The 23,506-nt window shown below is 46.4% G+C and overlaps 1 protein-coding gene across 2 annotated transcripts in view; it reads right to left on the minus strand.

Moving 5' to 3' along the window:
- Positions 1–89: 89 nt before the first annotated feature.
- Positions 90–23,506, minus strand: part of LIMK2 (LIM domain kinase 2) — a 45,376-nt gene continuing 21,959 nt past the window's right edge. For both annotated transcript variants that reach the window (XM_024198011.1, XM_024198012.1), the window contains 14 exons: positions 20,314–20,449; positions 18,288–18,397; positions 17,316–17,504; positions 16,615–16,720; positions 15,389–15,585; positions 14,350–14,536; positions 11,068–11,154; positions 10,116–10,247; positions 9,739–9,795; positions 9,463–9,528; positions 8,354–8,528; positions 5,626–5,681; positions 2,448–2,605; positions 90–2,150 (listed from right to left, as the gene is read on the minus strand). In XM_024198011.1, the coding sequence (XP_024053779.1) occupies positions 1,994–2,150; positions 2,448–2,605; positions 5,626–5,681; positions 8,354–8,528; positions 9,463–9,528; positions 9,739–9,795; positions 10,116–10,247; positions 11,068–11,154; positions 14,350–14,536; positions 15,389–15,585; positions 16,615–16,720; positions 17,316–17,504; positions 18,288–18,397; positions 20,314–20,449 (1,813 nt within the window). In that variant the 3' untranslated portion in view covers positions 90–1,993. The remainder of the gene's footprint in view (positions 2,151–2,447; positions 2,606–5,625; positions 5,682–8,353; positions 8,529–9,462; positions 9,529–9,738; positions 9,796–10,115; positions 10,248–11,067; positions 11,155–14,349; positions 14,537–15,388; positions 15,586–16,614; positions 16,721–17,315; positions 17,505–18,287; positions 18,398–20,313; positions 20,450–23,506) is intronic.

A 23,506-nucleotide genomic window follows, 5' to 3' on the forward strand; every position in this document is an offset into this window, starting at 1 on the left:
ATTGTATGGCAGCCTCATGTTCTTTATAAGCTCCAAAAGCAGACAAACAGCCTTATGTCCCTAGGGTATATTTATTGCTTTTAATTTAGTCAACAAACATTGTGCTGTGCAATCACATGGAGTTAAGTCTCCCCACCCACACATCACCCAGGACGCCCTCCCTTGAGTTTCCCCATCCTACTAAGTAGTAGGAAGAAAGTCCTGTAACAATCAGAATGCCTGAATCCACCGGACCCAATTGACAACTCCCCCACTGGCTCACAGCACAGGACTTTCCTGTTTCTAAAACCACCACCATACAAATTAAACACAACCAACTTAAGACAGACATGAGGGCTGATCCCATGTAATTTCTATGGCCAGGTTTTCACATATTCCCAACGCCTTAGGGAATAGAGGAACAAACATTAACACACATTCCTCACTAGTAGATTATGGGGTTGCAAAGGAGAGCAGAGACTGAATCCAGTTTTACCAAGAGGGCATGGAACTCAAGTGGACTCAGCAGCCAGCCTTTTACTAGGTAGCACCAGCCACATATTACTGGGGAAGCGGTTTCCTTCCTCCTACATTTCCCTCTAATGCCCCAGTTCAAAGCCTCAGTGAATATGCTGCCTCCTTCCCTCCCCAGGCTCTCTTCCCTCCATGCATGGCATGTCTCTGGAGAAGGATTCTGTTTGGAGAATGAGACCAAGTTCTGTGTCAGGGGCTCCAGAACAGATAACTGAGTGGCAGACACACTTATGGGACTCCCCTCCACTGCAGGTCTTGCTGGAGAAGGGCAGTAATAGCTACTGAATTACGAATCCTCCAACTAGTACACGGAGAGGACGGAAGACATGAGACTCCAATTCACTAGCATCTGTCCTTGAGTAACCTTTTCAGCATGCCCTCAAATTCCTTCTGCTCATGAGGGTTATCCATGTCAAACACTCACCTAGTCCAAGCCAAATGCCTCAGCATAGAGCTATTCAGCTCTCCACCAGGTATATTCTGCCACCATTATGAGGCATGTATCTCACTGCACCAGGCCAAATGCCCAGAAACAGGCACAAGCTCTTTGGGGACAAGTCTCCCATTTATACAGCACATCAGGATCAGAGTGCTGCTGCAGTTCTGGGCATTCAGACTTGTGTCCTTTTGCCTGCTCTGAGGTCCCAGCCTGGGGGACTGGTTGTGTGGAGTCAGTAGCTGAAGGTGTTGGTAGAGTTAAAAGCATACCTGAGAACCACTCAGTCTCCCCCTTCTTACCCTCTGGACTCAGAGCACAGCCTCATTCACATCAGGAGGGTGAGCAAAGCCCAGTTTTCACTGGCTGTAGTGTTTCTGAACAGGGCCTTGGAGGGTGAACTACACTAACTGAGACAAATTCTACCCACAGACATGATACCACAACCATTTCGTTCAAGCTCCCCTCAATTCCTAGAGCTTCTCCTAATCCCTAGGCAGCTCGGGAACTCCCACCCTGACATGTAGAAAAGCAATGGAGTCCCTGACTAAGCCCTTTGCCAGGTGCCTGGTTTTCCTAGTTCTAGTGTATTCCAGGTCTTCCAAGGAGAGCACAGTCACTAAAAGTCTGGGACAAGTGATTCCAGAAAAGCAGTTCCTAACAAAGGAGACTTCCTATAGTGATTCCCTTCCTGGCAGATAGGCCAGGACTATTTCACAGCTTACAGTCACATGTCAAGTTCTAAGGCACCACAGTGATACAAAGCCAGACAGGCCCCAAAGAATTGTGTTGTGTTGAGCAGCTCTCCTTGGTGCAGCAGGCAGGAAATAGCCCTTTTCACTTGCAAAATGTGCCATAAATCCACAGTGAAACCAGGAGATCAAACAGACATGGCGGTTTAGTTTCATGGGGGAGGGAGAGGTGATGCACCAAGTATGCAGTTGGTGCCCTCTGAATGCCCTGCAGGTGGCCGAAGTACATCTCCCCTCCACACCACTCGTATAGGATCCAATGAAAAGTAGCACAGATCACAGGATGGGCCGCCTAGGTTGTGTTTTCAGGTAGCTTGTCACGGCTCAGCCCATACTGAATGCTCACATTGTGGTCCAGCTCCTCCAGCTCGGAAGGGAGGGGGATGCCCAGTTCTCCCAGGTAGAGAGAAAGGGCTTCAAAGGAATCCTCCAGCTTTGAAAATGGGGGCCTAGAAAGAAGTGATAAGACAGGGTCAATAGGACAGCAGCGGACTAGCTCCTGGGACAGTGATGGGGAAAGGAAGACAGCAGCAAAAAACTCCTCCATGAAGTGAGGACACAGCAACCGAAGTGCCCTGGATATTAGCGCATACCTGCCATCCCAGTCTGACCCACTCTGCAGAGCAACACCTTCCCAGTGGGGGCAGAAGGAGAGGGCATTCTCCAGCCCGAGAGAAGCAAAGATACAAACTGGACACAGAAGAGAACCAGAGATTAGGGGTTAGCCGGCATTTCACACCCCTTACCTGCTCTCTGGTTCCAGCCTGCAGCAAATGGCAGCCAGAGGGAAGAAGGCTGGAGGGCAATCGGCAGGAACAAACTTCTCCCAGAACAGCTTTACATTGAGGCCAAAATCCAGTGTGCGAGGGAGGCAGTCAGGGTCAGCATACACCTGCCCGATGATCTAGAGGGGAAAGAACTGCTCAGGAACAGCAACTGTAGCAGCAGGGACAGCAGCTGAGGGCTAGCCGGTGGGGGTTGCTCAGTCTCTAGAGCTAGGCTGGCTCACTGGAAACATTACAATTCGTGTCTGATTACAGGGCAGGGGGAGCAGAGCTAGAATTGGACCAGTCCCCAGCTACAGAAGGGCTTGTTGCATGAAGGAGGATCAAGGCAACACCATTTAATACAGGCAAACCTCACAGGCAGTACAGGGGCTGACCCTAGAAGTCTCTCCCTGCTATGGCAGAGGAAAACCAAGCCCAAGGTCAATTCCTGCCTCCCTAGGGTATTGCTGCAAGGGGTACAATACAACCTTAGCTTTCAGTGCAGACTGTGCAGTGTCCTAGCCACTATCAGTCCATGCACTGAAGTAGGAAGCAATTCCTCTGCTCCCAGGGTATTAACATCTTATAGCATGCACACAGCCCTCCATGATGTCATTATGCTATCAAAACCCTCCTCCCCCAACACAGCTCACATGCCAGGGAGCTGGGGGAAGGCAAGTACATTGCAGGAGCAACAGGAGGGTGACAAAGGAGGGAGGGAAAGAAATGGTGCATCAAACACATTATTATGAGGACCAATCAAAAATCTCAGAAGGGAAACCCAAGCAGAGGAAAGAAATGGGGAAGAAGACTGTAGAATACACAGGACACTACTTAGGTTCTCTGCCTCTAACACTGAACACATTTTGCACTGAATTCTACCAGTCACCTTGGATACAGAAGGCCACCAATCAAAGCCTGGGACTGTAATTGCCTGACTGGGTCACACCTGTGGACAATAGGGTCTAGAATCCCATCTCTGACAGTGGCCAACAGATGGTTCAGAGAAATGTGCAACAAACCCCAGAACAGGCAGATGTGTGATAATCTGCCCCCCACAAAGGTCTCAGCCTAATCCCCAACACCTAGATTGATTTAAGACCTGAAATATGAGGTTTTATTTCTCTTCCAATACTCTGTTACAATACTTTATGCTAACTGGATGTTCTTGTTACCCATATAAATACAGTCCCGCTTTGAATATTACCAAGTTGTTGACCACAACCACATCATGTGGCAAGTAGTTCCACAGTCTAATCGTGCATTTTATAGAAAATTATTTTTATCACTTCTGAGTTTTCTAACTTTCAATTTCATTGTATGTGTGTGTGTGTTTGTGTTAGTTATGAGATGGGAGGAAGAGAACCTCTCTCTCATATATATTCTATCTATCATGTTTCCTCTTATGTGTCTCCTTTGTAAGGTAAACAAACCAACTCTTTTCAATCCCTCTTTATAAGAATTTCTAGGCCCCTACTCATTCTTGCTACTGTTCTCTGAACCCCACCTGCAAATTTGCACTAACCTTGAAGATGGGTTACCAGCTGTGTTCCCTCTAAGCTGCACAGTCGCACGGCCACCCAGGAGCGAATCAAGTGCCATGCACACACAGCAGTGTGTTCAGGTGCCCCTCCCCGCATTGCTCTGCAGCCACATTGCTCCTGCCCTCTCTCTTGAAGCCCCTGGCCAGCTGCTCTTGGGATCCTCCTGCTTGCTGTGCAGAGCGGATGGGAGGGCATAGGGAAGCACTGATGTCAGGGTGTCCCCCTCCTTCCAGCCCATGTACCCCATCTCTGCAGAGCAGGGGAGGAGGGACTTGTCTCAGGAGCAGGAGAGCTCAGCTGCTGTGGTCTGAGCCTTCTGGTGAGCGCCTTAAAGAGACAGAGCACAGTGTCTCAGACTTCCCCAGCAGCCAGCACACCCGCACTGTCTCTGACACATCCCAACACATACTTGTGTTATTTCTTGGTACTTCCTGCAATGCACATATAAGTTCTCTGTAACTTTATTCTTTCAAAGTGCTGTTATTTTAGTTTTTTGACTGGTCTATGCATTTCATAATTTTATTTCTCTCTCAGGCTTAAATTTAATTGAGTAGTGAGTTCTAAAATACCTAACCTGTCCTGGCTGGAGTAATTATCCCAATGGTAACTTTTAACAAATAAATATCTATCATACCTAGGTTTTTTGTTTCTACTTGTGGTGCATATCACCTCGATATTGGTGCACATAAAATTAATTCTGCACTTGGATGGAAAAAATTAGAGGGAACATTGGTTACCAGCACAGTATTCTAGATGAGGCCGTACCATTCATGCATGAGACATTTTTTCCATATTCTCCATCCAGGCATTAAGAGGAAAACTCCAATTCGGGTCTCCCTGCCACCCCCGATTGCTCTCACTTCTATACACATTGGGTACTTTAAAAGGCTGTGCTTTCCTTTGGGAACAATCTGTATGTAACGCACATCTGGCTGGTGATGCAAGGGAAGGAGGTGGGGAGAAGTTTTAGGCACACAGGATATTGGTTCTCGGATTTGTATCAGACATTCATATCATGAAGAAAAGAGATGGCCTATTTTCTACACACAGCAGGCGTGGGGCAGAGAAGTCGCTGTGCAGCCAGATCAGACATATTCCTTCTAGAAGCAGGATCAGCGAATTAAGCCCCACTTTTCACCTTCAGACAGATTTTGACCACCTCTCTAGTGTCAAATCTCAACCTTACAAAGGCCCTGAATTACCATGGCTAATTATAGGCTGAAGACCCAGGGTTCAGGAGGAGGGAGAAGGAATCTCAGCTCTAAGCTTCCATGTTGCTGGAAGATGCCACCTAAATCCCAAGATTTTTGCGCTAGAGACAGATTGTCTCTTTCCCAGCACCAGTTCTAAGTTTAAGGCGGGAACTGCACCAACAGAGCAGTAAGTGCCCTCTTCCCTCCCACCCCCACACTCAGGGGAGTGAGATGGGCATGCAAGGTGCAACTCTCCAGACTAGTCCTAGCCACAGTACATTTGAGTCAGGAACTCCAGACTCAGCTACACAGAGCTGCCTTCTGTTGTGTATGGAGAGGAAGAGGTAGGACAGGACCTCGGTGATGTTTGGAAGCCCTCTTGCTCAGACCCCTAGACACCCCAGTGTGGCCTGGACTTACCTCACAGAGAACAATCCCAAACGAGAAGATGTCCACAGTCTCGTCATAACTCTGCCCTGCAGGAAATACAAGACAGGCGACTTTGTGAACTAGGGGTGTTCCTAGTGCAGTCAGGCCGAATAGCATCCCATTGTGCAGCAGCCTCTAAGCCAGCACCAGGAAAGATTCACAATCCAGGCCCAGGCAGCCTAGCGGGCCAGTGAGTGCTCCGAAGTGGAGTCAAGCACAGTCGTGCTCAGCCAAGTAAAATGTGACTTTTTTCTCGGCAGCATCGTGGTAAGGGTGGGGGAAGAGGTGTCCCTGCCTGCACTCATGACCATTTTACAAGGTTAGATTTGTTTCCCAGGCAGAGCTGGGGTTAGTCACTGATGTGGGGGAGCAAGAGGGTTTCTAGCATGGCAAAGTAGCAATTAGCATGTACACCTAGAGCAGCTGCATCTAGTTTCAGAGCCCGGTGGCTGCTCCCCCCCATGGCTATTTTGCAAGGAAATGAGTGGAATAAAAACCAATTATGTCTTATGTTCAATGCCCACCTTAGCTGTTCTTTATCATGCAGGTACAGGCTGGAGTAGCCAACAGCCCTCTCGCATTCCACGTTTCTGAAGGGATTGCTCAGTGAGGGCAGAGCTCTCTGGTTTTCGCACCACCAGCCTTTGTTGAGCATTTCTGATTAACTAACTGTTGTGGTGCTGGCTTAAAGTAGCAGTGAATAAATTCACTTGCTGGCTCCAAACTTACTGGACGCAGCCTGGAAAGGTCAGGTGTATTCCCCACTGCAGTAATGGAAGCATGTTACTGCAAGAGTGAGGCACAAACAGGATTCCAGGCAGCAGAATAAAGCTGTAAAGTTTCCAGGGCAACTTTTCTTGACAGACCACCACAAGGAAGTTTGTGCACCAACCATATTCCTGCCAGAGCCTGGGAAATGGGGATAGTATCTTAGCTGGATAATGACCTAGAGTAGACACCATCCAACAACAGTTTGTTGGCTTCAGTTATCACAGGAGCCTCCACCATAACTGGCATTATCCACAGATTGCAGAGAAGGGAATGGGCCATGGAGCTGAAGGACTGCTTAGAAGGAGGTTAGTTCAGAGAACAAGCAGCACAGTGGAGAGGCAGGGGTGGAAACTGCCACTGCTGTATTCAGTCTGTGGCTAGACAAAAAATGTCCATCATCAAAATCAGCTCTCTTTCACGGCCATTACATACACACACACACACACACACACACACACACCATTTCCATAAGGCCTATAATACAGCCCAGTTTCAAGAGAAGAAAAAGGGTGCTCAAGGGAGGAGAAAGGGTTCTATTGCAGAGTCCTAAACGGGTCCCCAGGGTTCAAGTGACTGCTGATGTCAAATCCAGAGAGCCTTTGCCATTCACACTGATAGTCCTTTCAATGCATTTCCATGGTACACTAAGCCAGTGCTGGCTGCCCAGGAAGCTGGATGCCCAGTTTCTGCTGCAGTGACTGCAGAGGTAATAAATTAAGTGCTAACAATATCAGACAGCGAAGGGCTGAGACAGGGAAAGCAGGCCTCTGTGAGGAGACAGGATCCACAGGGCTGGTCTTGCTAGGCAGAGATAGAGGCCTCCCTCCACAGCCAGGAATGGAATTGTAGCAGGGCCAAGTGAGTGCTGGATCTGGGAAGAGCCCTGGTACCCCAGGATATGACGTCAGAGCAGACTATCGTGGGGGCACAGCTGGCAGTTCTCTTGGCAGGTGCCAGGCATGCTATACGTTAACATTCCTGCAACACTACTCTAATGCCTCGGAAAAGCAGGATAACCCTTTGCCAGACTCCGAAGGGCCCGACAGCACAGAGCTCAAAGGAAGATGAAGGTAGCATCGAAAGTGGTAGCAGAGAGCAGCAGGATAGGGGTGAGGATGGGGAGACCATAAAATCAGAGTCTTCCCTTTCCCAAGAGATTCCTAAGAACAGCCTGATGTTGAAGTCAGCTGGGCAATACATTATACTGCAACCATGACCCTGTTTGCTCTTCCTGGAGGATTTAGTGGCAGTTCTAGTTGTTCATGTGTTTGCCTTGCAGCCATGCCCTGGTCACATGGAGGCCCAATTCACCAGAAGCAGTTGAGTTTGCATTCTCCCCTCACTCGGGTCTAACACAGGCAGCAGGTCCCATTGGGGACATGTGTTTGCCCTTAACCCAGTGCCAGGGAAGATCTGCCCCTCAAGACATATAGCCACTGCCCTCCCCACTCCGAGGGTGGGGGGAACCATGCAACAGCCGGATTCCCCTCTAGTCTGTCCAACACTCAACATTACAAGTTTGCCCCACAGTTCTATTGTACTTCATTTCTATGAAGCACAGCCCATTCACTGCATCCCTAAGGACGTTAGAGACATAAGAATCAAGTTAATTTCAAAGCCAGTCGCATTGTTTCAAGCCTCGTTTTGTTGCCTCCAACATCTGGATGATATCAAGTATAGGCCCATTACCCCTCCCAAAGAGTCTTGGCCACTCCCGGGAATGGGCTCCCCATTTCTTGCTGCTTACGTTACTGGCCACAGGGAAATTTAGCAGGGGTGATGTGCAAGGGAAAGCACGTCCACCAGATTTGTTGACAAGAAAGAAGCTCGTGTATTAGAAGGTCTAAAGCCTTAGGCAGCTAATAGATTTGATTGCTGCCAACGGCCAGAGTTTCCATCATCTGTGCCCTGAGGTGGCTCCTCACCTGCCACACTATGAGCATCTTACCATTTAACATCTCGGGCGCCATCCAGTACGGGTTCCCGACCACAGTATAGCGCTTCTTCCTATCGCTCTTGCGTAGAGTTCGCTTCTTGACAGATGGCTTTTCCAGGGTGGGTTTCTTTCTCTCTTCCACAATCAGCCGAGACAGTCCAAAATCGGCAACCACCACAGTGTTATCCTAGCCAAGGGATTTAATCACAAACAACTGATTCCCCCTCAGCTCCTCCCAGAGGTAACTCATTAGCACAGAGTGGCTATATTTCCTGTCACTTATAAACTGCACATTCAATGTAACAATAGCAGCAGCTGTGCAGGCAGGCAATAAGGAAGCCTCCTACAGCTAGCTAGAAGAATGCAGCGAACATGGGAGCCCAGCAGTCTCCCAGGGAGTAGGGGGAAGAGGTAGAGGGAGACAAGACCAGATGGGCTGTCTTCTCTCCTTACTCACCCTATGAGTCCTCATGCAGTGAAGGAGGAGTTTTAACTCCATTTACTTTCTTACAGTTGCTATAATGCATTTGGCTCTATCCAGCTTATCTAATTCTACCCAGAAGTCTTTCCTAGCAAACTCTCTGCTCAGATTTGACCTTGGGGTTTGCAGCCCAGAGGTAGACGCGTTATTCAGACTAAGGGGACATTGAGAGTCAGGGCTGAGGGAATGAAGCCCACAGCTGAGATCTCATAGCATATTAAAAGAGAGAGAGAGGGAGAGACACAAAATGAATGATCAGAGAAGAAACAAAAAGGGACAGTGGGTGCAATTTATGGACAAAGGTTAGGAGAGCCAAGTATATAGCTCAATTCGGCAACAACTAGTGGGGAAGAGGCTACAACAGAGTATAAAGGGTTTAAAAATGGGAGAGGACTCAAGGATGTGACCAGGATTAATGGGGTGAAAGTAAAAAATTAGGCTGTGGAACTTTCATTTATGGGGACATTGAAATGAAAACTGGATACATGCTAGAAGGCTTACAAGAAGGGGTCGTCTCCACGCTGCCAGGGAGAGTAACCAGAAGGCCTAGTGTGTCCATGGAAGCTAACATTACATGGAGAAAAGTAAAGTAAAGGGAGGAGAGGAGAAAAGAAAGGAAGGACCATATTCCAGAGCTCACCAATTTGATCAGACAGTTATGCGAATTCAGGTCTCTGTGGATGATACACATGGAGTGCAAATAGGCCTGAAACAGAGGGACAGAAAGCAGCGTTAGAGCAAGTCTCGTGAATACATCCTTTGGAGTTAACCCCCTCAAAACATTGGGATAAGCACTCAGTATTTCCCTAACTACCACGTAGCTTCTGCAGGCCATTATAGAACATACTATTACATCAGCCCGCCATGCTTCAACCCAGAATCCCGGAGGAGCAGTCTCAACAGAAGATTGACTCACCATTCCTGAAGCAACTCCTTTGGCAAAGCTGACCTTCTGCTGCCAAGGAAAAGGGTCCTGCAAAACAATGACAACTCCTGAGTGATCAGGTCTCATCTCACTAGCCAGCCACCTCCTGCTAGAATTGGAGAAAGATGATATAGTCCTGGAGAGCACAATGCTCTATCCACAGGCCAGCTACAGCATGGGCAAAAGCAGGGGACGCTTCCCTTCACCTGGAGGAACCAGCTTCAAAGGAGAGATGATAATCCAGCTCTTTGGGCTCCTTGTGGACACTCAGCAGCAGAAAGACAGTGTTGTGTAGCCAGAGCATCTGTTTCACACTGGCCAGAGAGCCATCAGGATGCCCATACATGCTCCAGGAGGCATTTACTCACCGCATTGCGGAGGAAGTCCTTTAGAGTCCCCCCTTCAATGTACTCCGTGAGAAGGTTCAGCTTCTTGTCCTTGTACAGTACACCAATGAACTTCAGCACATTGGGGTGATCCAAACTGCGCATCACTTTCACCTGTGGAGGCAGAAACACCCCCCCACCCCCATGAAAGATTGGTATAGGCCTTCCTGAGATTCTCAGGAGCTTTACTTACTGGTCCCCGCACTGGGAGAGAAGGGGCACATACCATCCGTGGAGCCCCACTGCACCTCCCAGAGGTATCAGAAGAAAGTCCATTCAAAGCCCAACTTTAAGACAATTCAATGATCATTGTTGCCTCCTTTGTTTACATTATTATTTGATTCTTGAAAGATAGTGATCAGGCTGGAGAGCCCCTAGGCTGGTTATGGTTTAGTTGACAAGACTTCCACACTGCAGCTAGTGTGCTGTATGACATACTTAGGGCCAGAAGAGACGCATTCGGGTATTTAGGAAGCTGCTTTTCAGAGAAGCCTGACTTTGGGGAACGAGGAAGGCAGCCATTCAATAGGTTGATTTAAAAATTCCCTTCTCTGTTGTAACTAAGTGGAACATCTTCCAGATGTTGGTCTCGGAGTCAGCTGTTTCCTATTAATGTTTTATACTGAAAGCTCGCTGTACAGGATGCATCCTACGTTTTACACTTATATTCACTAAGCACAGTTCAACCAAATAGCCTCTTAGGCTCAGAGTGCCTCTTAGACTTCCTATTCATTAATTTTCAATAAGTCATCTTCGTTTTCTGAATAAGTCAGTCATGTTTAATTGTGACATACATTTTCAACCAGGTCCGTTCTTCCCCCAACATGCTGCTTCCCTGCTAAGATCACTGGTATGCATTACTACCAAGGGGCAGAGAGGAGCTCTAACCCCCACACAACTAGCTCCCTGGCCTTACTTGAGATCTTGCTCCTACCTCTGTCAAGAAAGTCTTCTGTGTTTCCTCATCACAGCGAATCAGCTCCTTCATCACCATCACCTTCCCTGTTGCTTTGTGCGTTACCTGTTGGACACAGACACTGTCACAGTAGGAAAGAAAGCCCTATAAAACCTATAGATGCTTTAGAGCAGGGTTTCCCAAACTGTGGGTCACATCTCCCTCCACCGCTGACCAGGGAGAGGAGAGAAAATTCAGACAGACCAGGTTCAGGGAGTTGCAGGAAACTGCCACAAAAAAAAAATTCCCATAAGATTCTTAAGTTGAAATAAACTCACAAAAGGCCCATTGTGGTGTGGGCCTTTGAGTCCACAATATTATTGTATCCCAAGAACCCCCATTAGTGGTTCAATTTTAAGCAGTGCAGGATCTGAGTGTGTGCTGCAGGCTACTAGAGCCTCTGCTAACTGTATTAACCCTGCACCTGTGTGTGCCTGGAATTACCTTAAACCATACAAGCACAATTAAACATGAAAAGCAGGTCCCCATGCACACAGACCTTAACCAACCACTTCAGCCTGTATTAGTGAAATTACTGAGGATGGTTCCCTTTTTCATGGGTTAAGAAGAACAACTAAGCAATTCACACCAAGTCAACAGATATCCCTGCTGTCATGTAGCTTTCAGCAAGAGCTAGGTTTCTGATGGGCTTATTGAAAACTTGTTCCTTTGCAATGCTGGGTGGAGATGAACAACTGGGGACTGTTTAGTTGTGACAGCTAGCAGTCAAGGTTCCACATTCGGTGTGAAAAGTGTACTGCAATCTCCAAGGGTGGCACCAAGGTGACGACATGCGAGACAGTACCTAAAGCCTCATGGCTTCACTGTGTCACACACACCACCATGCTCTGAAATGCCTGAAAACGGTGCCAGGTCGTTCATGAAAGCTGTTGAAGTCTTATCCAATGATTCTTGACTTTTTTTGCATTGCTCTGCGAGGATCTGGGTGCCTTTTAATCAGCAACTCCTTTCACACTGAAATCAGCCTGACTCTGGATTTAGAGCATGACTGCAGGTTTTCTGGAAGAACTTCTCCTCCTGACTCCTTCAGTAATTCAGCTTGGGTGGGAGAGTCTACCTTGCTTAAATTTCTGGGCACCTAAACAAGCTGATCTCCTCTTCTCTCAAAAGAGAGAAGATAAAGGTTCAGTCCATAGAGAACAGGGTAGAAGCTTTCAACAGAACATTTGGAAACTGGTCTTAATCTCAGAGAAGAAACTGGAAGAGCTTTCCTGTTTCACACTTTGTGGGAACTGAAGAGCCCAGCAGAAACCCTCAGGCCCTCAACTCAGCATTGAGGAACAGGAGATCCATCTGCAGGACTATTCTCCTGGTGACCCAAAGAGAAAAGCAGTGGATCAACCAAGTCCCATCATGCAAAAAACAGACTCAGCAGTGCGGACTTGGCTATTAAAAGACAAGCCTTTTTTGGGAGACCCTGAAACTTACATTAGCCAGGAGCTCAGATTTGGGGGGTTTGTGAAGGAGTAATTCTGCTGTAGTTGCAGAAGCCATGGAAGTTCTCATAGATAAGAGGATGAAATGTAGAGTCCAGCTTCACTTAAATTACAATTATAAAGAAAGCATAACAACTGACTGCTGATCAAAAGTAACTATCAGTAAAACAGGCTCAGTCTCACAATGATGGGGTCCTTTTTGCACCTCTGTTTGTGAAGCTTACTAAATAATTTCTGGTATGTTGTGGCTACAAAGTGTCACCTGCTCATGTTTAGAGTTCAAGGTCTTGGGGGACAAGTGTTGTAAAGAAAATTAGGCTGGAAAGGGACCACAAGCTCGGAGAATCTGGGAAACCGCTCTACTGGAAAGACCGGATTCAGCCTTGACACCAGTGCACACTAAAGGTGAGCAGTAGAATTCAGCGCTACTCTGATCTAGGTGGAGTGTGAAAACCTGGCATGGATAACAGGACCAGGCAGCAATACAGCATCCCTTCTCTTGCTCCTATCCAAACATTAGCCGAGTGCTGAGGAGCAGTATGCCATCACCTCTCGCAAAGAGGTGTAAGTGTCTAAAGCACAGTGACAAAGGCAAGGGAAGTGAAGGGAAGTAATGAAGACAAATAAATGGACTCTTTAGGCTGGTAGATCAAACAAACTTAAGAACAATGCCGTTATGGAACTCACTGAGGAGATTTTATCTCCCAGTGCATGCACCAACACGAGAGGAAATGCCTCTGTGCTGTTAACCCCACGGGGATGCAGATGGCAAGACATGCGGCAGAGGAAAAGGTTCTTCTTACCTGGACATGCTATTTGTCTATGAGCAGAGAAAAGAAATATGCCAATTAGTATAGTACCATATCAAAGATTGAACACTTAGCGCTATGAATCCCAGAGCACACTGTCATATTCCCAAGGAAGCACAGGAGGAGGATTGATACAACAGTGGTTAAGGAGAAACTGATTCCCACAGCATAGTGGGATGGAGATCAGGGTACTGAAGAGCTCACACTGGTCCTTGGAAGGTAGATAGTGTTCAGGAAACTGACTCAAGGGTCAGCTATAGTAATACCAGACATCTGAGCAGACTGCAGAAACTCCAATTATGGGGGTCGGGAGGAAATCTGTTGATGCAGAATGCCAGGGAGGGAGCACCTGAAGGGTCCACACTCTATGGTTAAGATCAGACAGTTAATACAGGGAAAAGTAGAGTTACTATTGCAGGAGCTTTTTGTTCTCAAAGGGACCTCTGCACAGATGTGGTCAATACTCGGGGGAGTAGAGTTTGACTGTTAAACAGTTTACCACAGTAACTGTCACTGGATCCCTTATAAGTCCCAGTCTGTCTAGCACAGACTCTTGCACTGAGGGAACTTCACAATACTGAATTGGGAGATTGAGTGGGCACCTTCAGGAAGACATTTCATGTAACAGTGAGTCCTCCCCCTGTCCCCTTGACAGAGGTGTGACCCATTCACTCTGCAGCTCTGGTTATATACAAACACCTCAGCACACAAGATGCTTGTTAGACAGGCTGCAATTTAAACAGGAAAGAAACTCTTCAGCAGAATGTAAGCCATCTCTCCAGGATACCAGCTACACTCAAGCTGAGTGAGTACAAGAGAAGAGAGAACTGTGAATATGATAAAACAGACAGTCAAGCTCCCAGGCCCAGCACGCTACTGGGAAGGAAATAAAAGTCACTTGATTTGTTGTGATGTTTGGAAGTTTCTGTAGAAGGTATATCCTGTAACTTGGGAATTTGGCAGTAAGTTCATGGGTCATGGTTTTGCCCACTCACCTTGATAGCTTGTCCAAAGAATCCTTTCCCGAGTACTTCACCATGTGTCAGATCACAGGGCCGGAAGATCTGCTGGGAATAGCTGGAGGAGGAGCGCAGAGATTCAGAGCGACTGATGTCACGGCTCAGAATGAGCGGTTCCTTTGGGGAGCTGGGTCCAGGAGACTTGGAAATACTGTTACTTCGCCTGGAGAGTGAAAGTGACTGGAAGATTAGGTCAGCTGCAAGGAAGGTCTATTACCCTAAATGAGTGCATGCTAGTAACCATCTAGCTCACTAGCTTCCCACAATTCTGCAGATGTGGAAGGTGCTGCAGCATGTACCCAATGCTGCAGAGTCACTTCCGGTGTTAAATTCCTGAGTGAGCCAACAGCAATGTCAATGCTGGCCAGCCTCCACAGCAGCACATCTCTATCCATTTGGATTCCGACTTCCACCTTACAAGGAACTCCTGATCATTCTGAGCAACGGATTCAGGTGTCAGGGAAGTGATACTGGATGATCTGCAATTTTTGTAAGATGAAGGAAGTTGGTGGGGCACAGAGGACCCCAGTATGGGGAGGGCAGGTTTTCTAACACTGAAGACCCAAGCCTCACTTAGCAGGGGTCAGTCCCTGAGGGGTAAGCTCTCACTACAGCCATCTGAGTCTGGCAGAAATCTTTGACTTTTCAATTTATTTCAAGTGGTTAGCAGATTTAGAGCCCACAATTCAGTCTTTATTTATCAGTCTAAACACTATTAAACAAGCCAGCCCGAAGGGGAGTCCATAGAGAATGACTGAAGGGATCTGCAACTTCATCTCCTGGGCAATGCTTCATTCCAGGCTTGGCTTGGCCATGACTCAGTCATTTGCAATTGCAAGACTGTGCATTGTACAGCCGAGGCTCTAGGGCACGCTAAAACACGCACAGCTGGATGAGAGGTGACAGGCCGTGGTGGTATTCTCATAGTCTAGGAAAAAACAGTAGTTTCTCAGAAGATTTGCAGCTGCTGCTGTAGAAGCACTAGCCGCAGTGCAGTTTTCCTAGGGTTTGGTACCTGAGGGAGCGCCGGTTCAGTGTTCCTTCCAGATTCCCCTTAATGTCCAATGAGGAAATGGAGCGTGAGGTGGTGGTGGTGTTTACATGGGTGGGGAGCCTGGAGTCCAGACGCAGTCTGTCCAGTCGCTGAGAGACAGGGTCATGTTCTATGAGCAGCTGAAGTGTCTGGCTTGTCCTGCGAATCAGGTCCTCCACCTGAACACAAATCCAAGGGCAGGGTAAGAGCCTTTGAAGGGGACCATTGTAAAAACATGAAGCCACCTGAATGTCCTTCAGGCTAGAATCTACAGTGCCTCAATCGGGTCACTGTGGCTGTGGTTTAGCTGCACACAATCTAACTATCCACCACACCACTCACAATCTAGTAACATGTAGCTCTTCATTCTAGCTAGATACTCTTCTGCTCTGATCAGCAACAAGAGACCCAGATCACTATTTTTCTGGAATGAGGCCACATTATTCTTGGACTTGCTTTCTTCAGTGTATGTAGATCATGCCTAACGCTGATCAATACACTTTCATAAGGGAAATGTAAAGCTACCCAGTTGTCTAAACCCAGATCTAATTATTCTGCTTTAGAAGAGAAGGCTCAAGATATTAGCTAACACCAACAGCAGACAAAAAGTGTTTGTCTAGCGACCGAAAGGGTAGCCTAATATTGTGCACCGAGTTACCTTGAATGTGATTAACTGTATAAAGCATTTAATATAGTAAATGCAGACAAATCTGTCGCTTGCTACACCGTACACAGCTTCTAGATACAGTCTCACTTGACCATGCCTGGCAGCTGTCCTCTCTCAAAACAGGTCTGCCTGATGATACATGTACTCTGCCTTCAACTCAGTCACTTGGTCCAACTCCTTCCCTTTGAGACAACCTGCACTCCAGGCTTCCTTAACCACCTACCAATTGTTGATGTACACCTCCCCTATTCTAAACTGCTTCCTAATTTGCCCTCTCCCGGCTGCCACCTTCCCCTCCCCAATGGAACTTAGATGCTGACTCCAAACTAAGAGGCAGCAAAAGCTTATTCTTGCATTCACAGCCAGTGGATTGTTCTGTAGTACAAATCAATGACAGCATTACAGCCCCACGCAATAGGCACTGCTATGGGAGAAGATTGTAAAAAAGTCCCAAGGTAGAAGGGACATGGGGGGGGGAGAAAGGGGGGAAATCAGTCTGGAGTATAGACTGCAGGATTACTCAAGATAAAACTATACCTACTTCCTCCACTTGTAATGTGCGAATAGGGACTCCATTGATTTCCAGGATCCGGTCTCCAGAGTGGATGGCATTTTGGACATCTGGGCTAATATGTCTTCTGTTGACTCTAAATGAAAGGAAAGAGTCATGCTGGAGAATCCGCCTAAACACAGATTATCAGAAGTTCAATGGATCGCTACTTCCCAGCAAGTGTTCTTCACTTTTAGGATCCAGAAATAAGTGAAGTGTTCTCAGTCTGCTAATGTGAGATAACACTAAGCTGTGATGGCAAGCATTCTCTGAGGTGCCAAGACCTCAGAAAGCTTGGCGAATAAAGGACCTTCTCATATACCCACAGGAAAAGGACACAAACAGTAGCCAAGCCATAGGGAAAGGTAACTAGTTTCTTTATTTGTTACTGCTATAATCCCATAAGTGATTTCTGGGCAGTGGAGAATCCCTGCCCTGAATCTCAGTTTAAGTTAGCCATAACAATGTAGGAGAACAAAAGACTGCCCAGCCAAGAAACACTCGTGGTTTCATTTGCATCTCATTCCTACCACATGTGGTCACTGAATGAGAAATTCCATTTCAGCAACTGGAGAGAATCTCATAGAAATAAAAGTTAGTCAGAAGCTCCCACTTTCCTTTGCCCAGATACCTCTGCACAATTACTGAATTGTGAACAGCTAATGCAGCTATTACGGCCTCTTCATACTCACTCTTTCACCTGGACACTGGTGGCGTAGCTGGAGCAGCCACCTTCGACAGCCACAGAGATCCCTCTCTTGCCATCAGTGGCTGCAGGCATAGAGATGAGGGTCAGTGTGTATGGTAGCTGTTCACGCAGAGATTCCGTGGAGAGAGTTTCTATCATTGGCGTCAGCACAATCTGGTTATGGCATTTTCCACTACAGAAAGAACAGAAGAGAGTCACTGGCCATTTCCCATCCCTTCTTGCAAACCTATGTAGCCGGATCCTGTTGTCCTAAAAGGTTGGAACAATGCTATCATCATCAGCTATCAAGGCTTCAAGCAGTGCTCCCTGACCCCTAGAAATGCACTTGATCATTCCATTCTGGTGTTTACAGATTCATAGATTCCATGGCCAGAAGTGACCACTGTGTTCATCTAATCTGATCCCCTGTAAAACCAAGATGATAGAACTTCCCCAAAATAATTCCTAGAACACATAGGATGTTTTTCTAAACTTTATCTCGATTTAAAAATAGTCAGGAATGAAGAATCCACCACGATTGTTGGTAAATTGTTCCAATGGTTAATTACTCTCACTATTTACACCTTATTTCCAGTCTGAATTTGTCTAGCTTCAGCTTCCAGCCATTGGATCACATTGTACCTTTCTCTGTTAGATTGAACAGTCCATTATTCAATGTGATCCTCATGCAGATACTTATAGACTAATCAAGTCACTCCTTAACCTTTTCTCTATTAAGATAAAGAGATTTAGATCCTTGAGTCCATCACTATAAGGCATGTTTTATGATCCTTTAATCATTCTCATGGCTCTTCTCTGAACCCTCTCCAATTTTTCAACATCCATTTGTGTTTAAACCACACAGACCCACTAGACAGAATGGGGAAGTGATTTGCACGTACAGCAGGCAATGGAGCGCACAGTACCACAGGATCATTTTAGCAGGACAGCAATGGAGTGTTGTGCCCCATCTTACCAGTAGAGTGTGGAGTGTTGTACTAGCGCATACGTGTCTCCATCTTCAATGATTACTTTGCAACTCATACAAGCAAAGCATTCAGGATGGTACTTGTATTCTCCAGCCACCTACACAGACAGGCAGAGGAAGTTCTGATCACGGAGGGAACACTGTTAAAAAGGGGCTTGGGGAAGCAATAACTGCACCTACTAACAGTAAGTCTACATGGACTCCAAGACTAAGCAACGTTAAATACCGGATAGAGCAATGCAAATCCATCCTGCCTTTCCTAAACCCCCTCCCTCAGTGCCTTGGTTACAATACACTGTTCTGAAACAAGGGCATCAACATAAGACACTGAATGTGGCCCAGGTACCCCTCCTCCCCATATATTTGGTAGTCTTGCTAAATTTTTATTAGCCTGGAGCAAAGTAGTATTTGAGCGAATATTAGACTTCCCACTAGTTATGATACAGGTGAGAGTAGATGTTAAGCCTTAATTGATAAATCTGAGAGATGATTTTGCAAGACTAGTATTAATGCACAAGATTCAGCTACTTCCACCAGCTACCAGAAAGCAGAGATGAGTAAAAAAAATTGGCTTGTTCATATTCCATAGTTTGCAATAGTTCTTACATGAGACCCTTCCCTACTGATGGAATTTTGGAAAACATTCCATTAATAGTGAGAATTCATCTGCACTATTTTCACTAGCAGATGTCGGTACTGCCTCCAGAGTAGCGTTAGCTAGCTGGTACACAATATACTGCTTTTATTTAGCCTACCTAAATATTGGATACTTTTCATTCTTGGCAAAGATTGATTTAAGAGGGTTAGGATTTCCTTTTTGGTGGGATATTTGGGGCAGGACAATATTTTGTTACACTCGAGCATGCGAGAGGTGCTCAATCATTTAGAAATGCTTGAGGGCCTGTGGCTCTGCAGCCAGCCACTAGAGGGCTTGGAAAGCCATTTTTAGACATGGTCCTATTTTATCATGTAGCTTCAGAAATGCTTCAGTCTAAGCCTACATCTACACTACAGCACTGTGGCACTTCTGGTGAAGATGCTATAAGGCAGGGGTTCTCAACCTTTTTTCTTGCCGAGCCCCCCCCCCGCAACATGCCATAAAAACTCCATGGCCCACCACTGCCACAACAACTGTTTTTCTGCATATAAAAACAGGGCCAGCATTAGGGGGTAGCAAGCAGGGCAATTGCCCAGGGCCCCACCAAGCTAAATTGCTCAGGCTTCGGCTTGAGCCGTGGGTGGTGGGATTCAGGGTCCTGGGCTTCAGCCCCGCACGATGGGGCTTCAGCTTTCTGCTCTGGGCCCCAGAGAGTTTAACACTGACCCTGCTTGGCTTCCCTGAAATCAGCTCACAGCTCCCCAGAGGGCCCCGGGCCCTTAGGTGAGACTGCTGCTCTCAGCTGATGGGAGAGAGTTCTTCCATTGGCTTAATAACTCCTGCCTCCATGAGCGGCAGTGTCTATGTCGACAGGAGAAGCTCTCCTGCCGACAGCGCTGTCCACACTGGTGTTAGGTCGTTATAACTTACGTCGCTCGGGGAATGGATTATTCACACCCCTGAGCGACATAAGTTATACTGAAGTAATTTGTAGTGTAGACATAGCATAAGACTGCAAATTGACAATTGCAGCCTTTTGTAAGGCAAGGAAAAGTGCAGCCCCTCACTGGATATGAGGCTAACTGCTCTAGAGGAACTTGAGTATCAGGCGACAGAGTCTCAGTTCCCTGAACATCACTTTCATTGATGCACAGCTTGGGGGCAGGATGGGAAGTGTGTTGCCTCATCTTGTTCAGTTCTATGCATTTCAGCTCCTTGCCATCTTCCCCAAAATGCTCCTGGTCCTCACACCCCTCCTTCACAAGTTGGCCTATTTAAGGTCATCTACATCCCAAAAGATGCAGATTGTGCATACTTTTAACACTTCATATCAACAGTTGAATTCTAAGACTAAAACCCCCAGTCTGCTGCAATTACCAGGTACCTGGGCAGAAAGAGGCATAGCAGAGTCCTTACCATCACAGGTCCAGTCATCAGCAAAGAGCAGCCATGGCAAGATTCCCCAAATTTCCCCCAGTAGTCTTTGTGACAATAGAGCTTCCCATCCTTTTCATAGTACCAGTTAGTGAGCGGGTCCTGACATTCAGAGCACCTAGAAGATGACAAAGGGACATGGCTAACAACAGTTCATCATGGACGGCCCCAGTAAGAGTTAGTTTCCTCCAGCCACAGTCTTTAAAATTCACCACATGCAGAAGGAACTCTGTACTGAGCAGGAATTCTGCTCCTGATTTTTTTGCGTAATACATTATCCTTTGAAGAATGAGCTTCGCAAGACATTTACCCTTTTAAGCTCAATGTTTATTCACATAAAGTGGTGGATGCTGCAGGTATTCTCTCTCCTTCCTCATGCTGATAACTGACCCCAAGGAAAGATTTGGTACTTCTAGAGCATCTTCCAGCCAAGGGTTTCAATGCACTTCAGACATAAATTTAGCCTTAAAATCCACGTGAAGCAAGCAAGCAGACAAATATAATCAGCCTCATTTTACAGATGAAGAAATAGGCACAGAGACTGAACAATTTGCTGAAAAGGAAAATCTGCAGCAAAAATACTAAATCAAATCCAAATCTGCAGGCTCCTTGTGCTGCTCCTTAAGCACATTACTGTTATATTCTCAGCAGATGCACTGGAGTAGAAAATTTTTTCTTTTAAATGTTCCTTCCCCCTTTCCTCAGTTTGCATCATGTGACTTTCATTGAGCTAGGAGGCCTGTGCAGGTGGTGGTGTTCCTGAAAAATGCATGCTGAACACTCCCTGGTGCCCAGGGCAGTACACATTCAGCCCTCAACCTGAGAAGCAAGACTAGCCATCCACATGATCATGCACAGCACTAGACAGATTAAGAGAATACCTGGAATCATTTAGAGTAGCAACAGCTTTGCTAACATGATATTTTCATTAAGATCCGTGAGGCAGGCATTGGGCGACCTCAGCATTAGTAATGGGATAAAATCTTATCCAGGCTGGTAGTGACCAAAACTATCATCTATTTCAGGGGTAGGCAACCTATGGCACACGTGCCAAAGGCGGCACGCGAGCTGATTTTCAGTGGCACTCACACTGCCAGGGTCCTGGCCACTGGTCCGGGGGCTCTGCATTTTAATTTAATTTTAAATGAAGCTTCTTAAACATTTTAAAAATCTTATGTAATTTACATACAATAGTTTAGTTATATATTATAGACTTATAGAAAGACCTTCTAAAAATGTTAAAATGTATTACTGGCACGCGAAACCTTAAATTAGAGTGAATAAATGAAGACTCGGCACTCCACTTCTGAAAGGTTGCCAACCCCTGATCTACTTGGTTTCCCTAGCCTCTGTTTGCCAGAAGCTGGGAATGGGCAACAGGGGATGGATCACTTAATCATTACCACATTGTTCTTTCCCTCTGAAACACTGGCATTGGCCACTATCGGCAGACAGGATACTGGGCTAGATGGACCTTTGGTCTGACTCAGTCTGGCTGTTCTTATGTACTTGCAATTTTAGTCCAATTCACAGCAGGTATGTCTCTAGCACTATTGGCATTGACTGACTCCCTTGGCAACAGAGGGGCCAAAGACAGAAGGCTAATCTACACTTAACACACTACAGGGGCACAACTGCAGCGGCACCGCTATAGCGCTTCAGTGTACCCACTCATTATGGCAACAGGAAGGGTTCTCCCATCACCATAATTAATCCACCTAGTGGAGAGGCGACAGCTAGGTTGACAGAGTAACTGTCAGTCTAGTGCTGTGTACATCAAGAGTTAAGTCATGTTAACTGTGTCGCTCAGAGGTATGGCTTTTTACACACTCCTGAGCAGTGTAATCAGTCGACCTAACTTTTCAGTGTAAACCAGCCCTGAGACTATGGAGACAAATACTCTCACCTCCTAAAGATAATCTTCCCAAGTCGTTGGGAAGGAAGCTACTACAGTCACCTTGCAGATAGACTCAGAGCCATCAGTGTTATCCCTCACACAAGCACTACCTTAACACACTTCCTGGAAGTTTAAGTTAATTTGTGCTAAGCTTCCACTGGGGAATTCCAGCTAGTAGAGATAAGATTGGAATGTGCATACACCAAGGGGAGAACCAGATTTTGCCTCAACATGGAAAACTGCTTTCATTCCAATTCACATGGATGCAGAAGGAACAAGGTGAAATTGAGTACTTGTGGCACCTTAGAGACTAACAAATTTATTAGAGCATAAGCTTTCGTGGGCTACAACCCACTTCTTCGGATGCATATAGAGTGAAACATATATAGAGGAGATATATATACACACATACAGAGAGCATGAATAGGTGGGAGTTGTCTTACCAACTCTAAGAGGCCAATTAAGTAAGAGAAAAAAAACTTTTGAAGTGATAATCAAGATAGCCAAGTACAGACAGTTTGATAAGAAGCAAGTGTGAGAATACTTACAAGGGGAGATAGATTCAATGTTTGTAATGGCTCAGCCATTCCCAATCCCTATTTAACCCTGAGTTGATTGTGTCTAGTTTGCATATCAATTCCAGCTCAGCAGTCTCTCGTTGGAGTCTGTTTTTGAAGTTTTTCTGTTTTAAGATAGCCACCCGCAGGTCTGTCATAGAATGGCCAGACAGGTTAAAGTGTTCTCCCACTGGTTTTTGAGTATTATGATTCCTGATGTCAGATTTGTGTCCATTAATTCTTTTGCGTAGAGACTGTCCGGTTTGGCCAATGTGCATGGCAGAGGGGCATTGCTGGCACATGATGGCATATATCACATTGGTAGATGTGCAGGTGAACGAGCCCCTGATGGTATGGCTGATGTGATTAGGCCCTATGATGGTGTCACTTGAATAGATATGTGGACAGAGTTGGCATCGGGCTTTGTTACAAGGATAGGTTCCTGGGTCAGTGTTTTTGTTCAGTGATGTGTGGTTGCTGGTGAGTATTTGCTTTAGGTTGGGGGGTTGTCTGTAAGCGAGGACAGGTCTGTCTCCCAAGATCTGTGAGAGTAAAGGATCATCTTTCAGGATAGGTTGTAGATCTCTGATGATGCGCTGGAGAGGTTTTAGTTGGGGGCTGAAGGTGACAGCTAGTGGTGTTCTGTTATTTTCTTTGTTGGGCCTGTCTTGTAGGAGGTGACTTCTGGGTACTCGTCTGGCTCTGTCAATCTGTTTTTTCA

This window comes from Terrapene carolina, unplaced genomic scaffold (genome assembly GCF_002925995.2).
Source record: "Terrapene carolina triunguis isolate 2854851 unplaced genomic scaffold, T_m_triunguis-2.0 Scaffold790, whole genome shotgun sequence".
Taxonomy (NCBI): Eukaryota; Metazoa; Chordata; order Testudines; family Emydidae; genus Terrapene; species Terrapene triunguis.